The sequence below is a fragment of the Cyprinus carpio genome, chromosome A3 (assembly GCF_018340385.1).
Source record: "Cyprinus carpio isolate SPL01 chromosome A3, ASM1834038v1, whole genome shotgun sequence".
In the NCBI taxonomy this organism is placed as follows: domain Eukaryota; kingdom Metazoa; phylum Chordata; class Actinopteri; order Cypriniformes; family Cyprinidae; genus Cyprinus; species Cyprinus carpio.
This window is the reverse complement of record NC_056574.1, coordinates 4,696,486-4,705,738: the sequence shown is the minus strand read 5'-3', so window position 1 is coordinate 4,705,738 and position 9,253 is coordinate 4,696,486. Positions and strand designations below refer to the sequence as shown.

The 9,253-nt window shown below is 37.6% G+C and overlaps 1 protein-coding gene across 1 annotated transcript; it reads right to left on the bottom strand.

Moving 5' to 3' along the window:
- Nucleotides 1-193: 193 nt before the first annotated feature.
- LOC109099062 (PRKCA-binding protein-like) lies at nt 194-5,825 on the bottom strand. The gene is made up of 13 exons (XM_042716644.1): nt 5,653-5,825; nt 5,381-5,485; nt 4,957-5,068; nt 4,326-4,454; nt 3,597-3,666; nt 3,411-3,500; nt 3,104-3,155; nt 2,956-3,020; nt 2,683-2,816; nt 1,901-1,993; nt 1,753-1,803; nt 577-721; nt 194-491 (listed from the first exon to the last, which is right to left on the bottom strand). Exons 2-13 carry the CDS (start codon nt 5,419-5,421, stop codon nt 244-246), a joined length of 1,230 nt encoding a protein of 409 aa, XP_042572578.1. The 5' UTR covers nt 5,422-5,485; nt 5,653-5,825; the 3' UTR covers nt 194-243.
- Between the last annotated feature and the right edge of the window lie 3,428 nt (nt 5,826-9,253).

Sequence of the window (9,253 nt, the reverse complement as noted above, 5' to 3'; positions counted from 1 at the left end):
AACATTCTATTCTGAAGTACGTAACATGGCAACCAGTGATTCCGTTTCTGTCTGATCAGTGATTTGAATGACAGTGTAGTTTATCAATATAGAAATATTATATTAAATATATCTAATATATAATGTTTTTATTCAGATTATTAAATCATCTTTCATTGAACACACACTCTCTCATCTGTAGTTTTTTTCTGCCTCAGTGGGATCCTTCACTTTCCCTTCTCAACGGATAATTGGCTGGCTCGCTCACTCGTCGTCGATGAGTTTCTCGGCTCCGTTCTCAGCCTGCGGAGCGTCTTCGTCTCCTCCTCTGCCCGTCTCTTCCTCCTCCTCGTCCTCGTAGGAGAGACTCTGTCCGCTGTAGTTGATCATGGTGCGGGACAGATCCACCTCGATGGGGAACACGTCGGCCTCTTTCAGCACGCCGTAGCAGTCGTCGTAGTAGCGTGACATGCCTGAGACGAAGCGCTGCAGCTGGAACACGATGTCCTGAACTGAAAGGAGAACGCGAAGGGTTAAACCCGCTGTAAAACAAACAATGTGATGTTTGCTGATGCGTTTGTTCTCAACTGCACAAACCATGCTTCTGGTCCAGGAGTTCGATTTTCTCCAGAACATCTTTGCGCATCTTGGCGAACCGTTTGCGAGCTTCCTGTCGACAGCGCAGAATCAAACGGTACTCGTAGTTACCGGTGCTGACGCGGTACAACGGTTCGCCCAACGCCTAAAACACACGCAAACACAGAGCGTTAAACAAGCAAGGATGCACATCTCATTAATCATTTAAAAAATTTCCATAAAACATTTTTTGCTCATTTTCACATAATTAACAGTGATGTATATGTAGCAAAACCTGGCTTTAGTTAATATACCATAACACATATTTAACATGTAATATGCATTTATGCATAACAGGGTTAATGCATTTAAATTTTTATACAATAGTCTGCATGCTTTCTGCATGATCACTTGCTTATGATTTACAGTATTAAACAGTAATTATTTTTGTATGCAACATATTCATACAAATTAGGGTTAAATGTGGATATATCAAGCCCTACATCTCAATTTTGTTCAAACTTTGCTCTTTATCATGATTAACAGTAATACAATTGTGTAGAATCATAATTATTTCAAATAATCTGGCACACCTGTAAAATTATCTAACAACAATACAGAGTGCATTTTAATTATTTTAATTATATTATATTTATTTTAATTTTATTTATTTTTATAAGTGAGTATGCATATATGCATGGCAATATTTTTTATAAAAACAGACTTTTCACAATTTTTTACTTAAAAAAAAAACTTTCACATATTTATAGTAATATAATCAGATTTTTTTCACTTTGTTATCAGTTAGCAATAATACAAAAAAAATTGTAAATCTAAAACAGTATTTTAATATGCTTTATTTTAGTTATATTATTTTTTAATAACAGTATTATTAATATAAAATGAAATACTGTATTTTAAACAGTATTTCATTTTAATGTCTCCATAGCAGCATTTTAAGATAAAAAAAATAATAATATTCATGATCAGTGTGAATTGTGACTGTTTTAGGGGTCAAAGTTCAACACTGAACTGGATCCTTCTCCTCCAAAACACTCAGTACAACCAGTAAACAGGTTCAGGAGGTTTAAACAGTAACAACATATTAAGAGTCAAATGATCTCGAGCTGATTTTCCTCGTGATTAGAGTTGATTATTAGTTAGTTAATGAGTAAATGATGAACAGACAGAACTTACGATACAGCTGTACTCTTCATCATCCATCTCCTTCACCTTCAGACAGTACGACTGAATAAACACAGACACACTCCAATAAACGCTCTTATTAATGTAACAGCTCATTTCAGAAGACTATGATGAGTGAATCTGACAGCTGTTCTCATACCAAGTACTCAAACTTGACGTCCAGGTACTTGCGGATGGTGAGTTTGGTGTCTGGAATCGCTTTGTTAAGATACGTGTTCAGATCATGCAGCATCTGACAGACAGACAGACAGCATTACTGTTTATTACATTCCTCTCATGAAACGAGGTTTCACTGTGTTTTCAGCTGCACTGCACCATAAATGGTGAGTTGCAGGTCCGGCCCCTCTGCTGTTCAGGACAGGGAGGGCAAGACGACGCCTGCAAAGTCCCATGACTACCTGAGCGCTTCAGGTGTGTGTGTGATCAGAGCAATAAGTGCCAGAGGACTGAGATGAGTGTGTGTGTGTGTGTCCTTTCTGGGAAGTCGTGGCCTAATGGTTAGAGAGTCGGACTCCCAATCGAAGGGTTGTGAGTTCGAGTCTCGGGCCGGCAGGAATTGTGGGTGGGGGGAGTGCATGTACAGTTCTCTCTCCACCTTCAATACCATGACTTAGGTTGCCCTTGAGCAAGGCATCGAACCCCCAACTGCTCCCCGGGCGCCGCAGCATAAAAATGGCTGCCCACTGCTCCGGGTGTGTGTTCACAGTGTGTGTGTGTGTGTGTGTGTGTGTGTGTGTGTGCACCTTGGATGGGTTCAATGCAGAGCACGAATTCTGAGTATGGGTCACCATACTTGGCTGAATGTCACGTCACTTACTTACTTACTCACTTAAATGATGTTTCTTTATGCATGTCTCAGTTGCTCTACATTCATCTACATAACAGTTAAGAACACAAACTGGTTCAGATCTGCTCTCTTACGGGTTTGATGGTCTTCAGCAGCTGGATGCCGAACTTCTCCATGTTTCGATGAGCTTCAGCAAACTTCACGAAGGCTTCGCTGGCGGCGGCCTGCGGCTCACGGACGCCGATGACGGAAAACACATCACCAAACGCTGAGAGAGAAAAACAAACATATATCACATCATGGAGTGATCTGAAAACAAACAGTTTTTTGTTCTGCAGGAAAAACTCTTTAAAGCAGCTTATACTGAAGCGTATTATGAACATGGATCGATGAATGATCTACCGTACCTCTGTGAGTCTGCGAGAGCTCATAGAAAGCTCTTAACAGTCTCTTCGTGTGCTCCACAACACCCAAAAACACACACACACACATTATTACCATTTCCAACTCTAACTCTCTGTTTTTTAAAGCAGTAACAGTATGAAAGAATCACCTTTATAAAGCTCAGCCGTTTTCTCCAGCTCCTCCAGCCTCTTCACCAGACCATCTGCAACACACACACACACACACACACACACACACACACACACACACACACACACACACACACGTGATTTCTCATGTCACACATTATATCCTCACATGAACCTGTCAATATTCCCAAACAGAGATTATATCATGCAACACATCTCTTCCTCATTACTAAAATAATGATTCTGAATTTCCATGGTAAAGTATCTTTAATTTGTGCAAAAACCCGTGTTGTAATGCATTAGAGAAGAAACAGTGGTAATGATCTGACCGTTGCACAGAATGGCTCTGCTGAGTCCCAGAGCGTCTGCGGTTCCTGAACTCATGTTCTCCACCAGACGATGCTTCACCTTCTTCAGCACTGACACACACACACACACACACACACACACGAGTGACTTCATCACTTCTGCATCCATTCAAACACATTAAGCTAGTATAGTTTGATAGTTGTTACCGATATCCAGAGATTTGCCCTGCTTGGGGTCGGCCTGCAGTTTATTATACTGGATCACGACTGGATCACCCTGCAGATCACAGTCACACTCATCAATGACAACAAACCTTTCTACTGCGATCATGTGACTCTGTGCGTAAGAACAGACGAAAGCATCTCGGAGACAGAATAAGATAGTGATGTGTGAATACCGTTGCTCTTGTGATTCCTGTAACGTTCAGTACTGTAATGTGTAACTTCAGACCGTCATATAACGATTAAAAAAATAAACATGATTCATGATTCACATTTCCTGCATTTAACAACGTAAAACAAGTTTCATCTGTTGTTCTCAAAGTTAACATGCTATCTATTATAAATGAAATATACAAATGATATGCAATTTTAATATCTAACAACACTGTTATGACCTTACAGTTTGAAAATAAAAAACTGCAATCAATCTGTCTGACGGTGTTGCAGCTTTAAGTGAACCTAATTATACATTATAGTAGTTTCAACTGTATTATGACAAAATTGGAATATATTTCCAAAAACAGAGTGACTGAACTGATACGGACTGATAACACTGTTACGTGTCAATAATCATGTAAAATCAGTGTGTTGTGTGATCGGTGTCAACATGAAAACGGTCCAGTCATCCAGCTCTGAACTGCTCAGTGTGACGACATCAGAAACAATGACGTTACTGACCTGTGATGACCTGAGCTGCTGTTTTAAGTGTTGTACCTGCACGGCCTGGATCATCTTGGCCACCTCGACTTTAGTCTTTCCTTTCACCGGTTTGCCGTTCACTCCTGTGATCTCGTCACCGGCGGCCAGAGTCCCGTCCAGAGCGGCCGCGGTGTTATCAAACACCTGAGCACACAGAAATCCCCTCCAATGAGCTTCAGCACATCAGACCGGCACATTTAAGATTTTAAGATTAAAACCAACCAAAACGAAAACGTCAGGAATTACAAAATACAAAGAGTTACATGACAACACACTAAATTCTCTCATGCAACATTTAATACAATAAAATGATGAATTTAAGACATGTTATTCCAATTTAATTGGCCAAAGAACAACTTCAAACCCTGGAAAGCATGTTTTATAACGGACTGAAGCATTCTGATGCACTTCAATAACGAAATAGTGGTGAAAAACAACAACATTTGACCTGGTCTGGTGCATTTCATAAAATAATCAAAATACTTTCAGACTCAAAAACTCTAGAAAAGTGTGTGGAAACATTGGGAACTGCACAAACACAAAAAACACACGTTTTTATAGTTTCTAAGAAATCCATGCAGTTATTATTGAGTGTGATGCACTGATTGAGAGGATGATGATGATGATGATGATGATGGTGTGTGACCTGTACGATGTAGAGACACGGGCAAAACTGAGCTCCGCCCCCAATACTGATCCCAATCAGGTTCTGTGAGTCCTTCTTCAGAGTCACTGTTCCAGGAACTGTAGGAATCCCACTGGACACGAATACAACAATATTACACACACATGACTGCCAGTGAATACTCTCTCACATCAATTTATACACTTAATCTACAAATACACACACACACTTATGTATTAATATATAGTTATCTCTGATTGAAACGAACACTTGCTCAATGCAATATCTTTCTCTAGTAAACTGTATTAGTATTTGTAAGCATTTCTAAGTGTGTCTTAACACAGACACATGTCTATTTTCTCCCCACTACAGAAACCCCACCGGATGTGACATCACGTGAGCGAGTGAACCGCTGGTTACTGAAGGATGTTGTTCTGACACTCACAGTTTGTCCTCCTCCAGCTCATAGTCCATGTCTGTGAACATTATCAGCTCTGATCAGGATTAATGTGGATCTGACGATCAAACCCTCTTCATTCATTCAGATGCTCTGAAATACAGCAGCAGTAATAAAACTCGCTTTAAATCATCGGCACTCACGTCATACTCTGTGACTTATTAGCGATAAAAGGCGCTCGTTATTATTATTACTGTAATCATCATTATTATTGTTATGACTAGCGACAGGTGTTTAAATAGCGCAGGTGTGTCTCTTACCGTTCTGTCGATGAAGAGCTGCAGTATGAAGATGCTGTTAACATGCGAACATATTAAAACAATGTTTTAGTCTTATTTTACGTAGCTATTTGGATAAGCTTTCATCTGAACACCAGACCAGACTGTAGGATGTATTCTTCTTCTTCTTCTTCTTCTTCTTCTTCTTCTTCTTCTTCTTCTTCTTCTTCTTCTTCTTCTTCTTCTTCTTCTTCTTCTATTCTTTACCGCCACCTACTGGACTGGAGTGTGGAACAAAAGTCTGGCTGAGAAAAATACCAGGATAAAAAAAAGGGACAAAAACACCTACTATTCTTTGATATTCATATTTGTTTTTAGGAGACCTGTCTCTTTCAGATGTGAAATTAACTGTACATATATTTTCCTTAGTGCTGTTCCAAGTATATTTCCCGAAGTAAATTTAAGTTTACATTTTTCAAATACTTCTTTTAATATTATTCTCTTAATTTCATATGCATAACATTCTTTTATTATATGTCTTACTGATTCAGGTTGGTTACAGTGTGTACATAAATCTCACTTGTCATTATCTACTAATTTAATCTACTAATCTACTATTTTTATTATTATTATTATTGTTGTGGGTTCCATACATTAATATCATAAATGAGACAGTAGTGTTTGAGGATCAAACTTACCCTTGTTTTTTTTATTATTTTTATTTTGATAAAATTCACCAAAAATCACACTGAAAATAGTAAATAGTAACTATTACAAATAGCCTGGGGCGTAAAAAGTCCACTCCCTGGTAATAATATCACTAAACATGATTTACAATTAATTTAACACAAGGCTCATTTAAACACGTTTTGGAAATTTTTAACATTTAATTTAAAAAAGCTGTCATCCCTACCAAAACATGAATTGAATTTAAATTCTCGTCACTGATAGTATTTGCAGTTTTAGCCAATTCAGTCAATATGCTACAGCAATGTTTACACGTGTGTGTGTGTGTGTGTGTGTGTGTGTGTGTGTGTGTGTGTGTGTGTGTATATATATATATATATATATATATATATATATTTATATTTATATATATATATATATATAAATATATATATATATAATATTATTATTATTTTATTTTATTTATTTTTTGAGGGTGAAAAAAGCAACTTTGCTACCTCGAAATACTTCCTCGGATTTGATAGCAAACTTCTGATGCCAGAAATTTAACTAATTAAAGTTAGAACTGAAGCTGAAATGTGTGTGCTTGATACATGCTTGAAACAAACCGTTCTTTCACATCAAAAGCACTTTTGATTTTCTGTTTACCATATTTATTGTGCATGAGATAAAATAAAAATGAATGAGAACTTCTTAAATTGAAATAAAATTGTAAGGAGTAAAAGGTATTTTTTTTCTTCAAAAATGTATTCAAGTAAAAGTACAAGTCATCAGTTTACATTTTACATAAAGTACAAATACCCCAAAAAATAATACTTAAGTACAGTAATCCTACAGTACAGTAACCCCTGCAAATAGCAAACATCTCAAAACAGTAGGCTTGTATTATAACAAAATTATGGCTTTACAAAAACACATTGAAATAAAACAATAAATATGATAACATGATAAATAAAACAACAAATATGTTATTTTGTAACCGTATTAAACATTTTCACAACGGTGTGTACACAGCTACAACCTTTCAAATTTTATGTTTATAAACATATGCTATTGGAAATGGATCTTTTCTATCCCTAATCAGGGTTAATATTTTGCATTTTAGGCTCATATTGACTACAAAGTATGTGCTTTCTGCAAATGTAATTGTGCAAGTGTGATTGATTAGTTTATTATTTTTTATATTATTCTTATCAGAGACTTCAGAGTTGTGACGGCGTGAAGTAGTGGCTTGTGACCAAGTAATCAGCTCAGAGCGCCCTCTGCTGGTGAAAATAATCCCAATCATATGATAGCCAGCTGGCTAAATTGGCTGGGCTTTTCCAGTGTATTTACAGGCTGTATTGAACATGTTGTAAAACGGGGACAACTCCAGTCGGGGACAGGACACCAAAAACCGGGACTGTCTCCGGAAAACGTGGACGTCTGGTCACCCTATTGCACGGACTCTGTTTGTACGCATTTTAGAACTTGCTCACTCATATTATCTACGACAGCGGCTTACTGGAAAGCCAATACACAAAGTCAAAAACTGTGCTTTATTGGATAAAAGAGTTTGCTTGGATTTAACGTCAATGCATGCATTTCAACGGACAAGAACAATGCCGTTTGTTTGGGTAAAGGCTTCTTGTTTCTGCACCTGGGGACATCCTTTCGTGAAGACGCCTTTGGATTTAATCCTTGGATTCGACTCAGTGGTTTCGTTTGAATTGCATTTCTTCTGGTTTGCTCATTCGTCATTGGATTCATGCTGCACGCTCCTCTCTTCAGGCCGATCAATGGGATTACGTTTGTGGCAACATCACTATGGCCAAATGAAATTATGTGCGCACACAATTGGGGTTAAGCGTAAATCCAATAAATTGGTTGCCAAAGATTGACTGACATTGTTTTGTGTATTAATTCTGTTTACAACTGTTTGCAAAATGGAAAATGAAAAGTGTATGAATTCTGAAGGGGTGACTGTGTCAAAGCAAAGTTTGCCTAGTGTTGAAAATGAGCCTGAAAGAGAAAAAAGACCAGTTAAATTAACAGCTAAAGCTTTGGTAGAAAAACTTGACACTTTGCAAAAGTTAAGAAAGGCAAAGTTAAATTAGGCTCAGAAACTAAGAGTCAATTAACAGGTTAATATATGATGACAAAGAATACGAACCTGAGGTATGTTTGGCCTTTGAAGATCTTAAGAGGTTGTTTTCAGAGGCTAAACTGAAAACACTCACGTGTCACTGTTGGTTATTTTGCTGGTTGATGAGGTTGAAAAACATGAAATATGGTTCAAAGCAAAGATGATACCAAACAATGAGTTCATTGACCGTGTAAATAAATGGTTATCAGACAAGCCAGAAGGTCAGAAAACATCTGAAGTGGGCAATGTAGAGAGTGATGTTGGTCCTGGAGACAGTGTTTTAAATGTATCTCATGCTACCTCTAAACATAGTAAGCACAGTTCACGCAGCAGAAGTTGTAGTTCATATCATCTGCATGCATTCAAGCAGAGGCAGAAAAGGCCACACTTATGGTACATGCTACTGCATTGAAAGATAAACATGCCATTGAAGTTCATGAAGAGGAATTGAGATGGAAAAAGGAGCAATTGGAATTGGATGCTCAAATAGCAGCTTAAACAGCAAATATTACTGTGTTGCAAAAGTCTGATAATCAAAGCAAGTGTTCTCGCAGTACAAGTTCAACTTCAAAATCAAAGAAGAGTGAAAAAAGTGTAGTCAATGCAACTGATAACCTCAGATTTGATTCTTCTCAGTCAAAATGTTTAAATCCCAATGCAAACGAACACCAGCCTCTCAATACAAAACCAAGAATCAGAGCTGGAGCAGCTGGTGTCTGTGGATCACAAGATGTAACTCAGAATCAGAGGAATAGAAGGAATGATCAACAAATATTTAATACATTTGAACAATCCAATTTCCACTATTCTGCTCAAATGCAACATGATAAC

What these genes read in the sequence shown, in the direction of transcription:
- LOC109099062 (XM_042716644.1), bottom strand. Translation starts at nt 5,421, where the DNA reads ATGTTCACAGACATGGACTATGAGCTGGAGGAGGACAAACT. An exon ending in CAGAGCCATTCTGTGCAACG is followed by an intron (nt 3,156 to 3,410) that starts GTCAGATCATTA and finishes TGTGTGTTGCAG; the next exon opens with ATGGTCTGGTGAAGAGGCTG. An exon ending in AAAACGGCTGAGCTTTATAA is followed by an intron (nt 3,021 to 3,103) that starts AGGTGATTCTTT and finishes GTGTGTGTTTTT; the next exon opens with GGGTGTTGTGGAGCACACGA.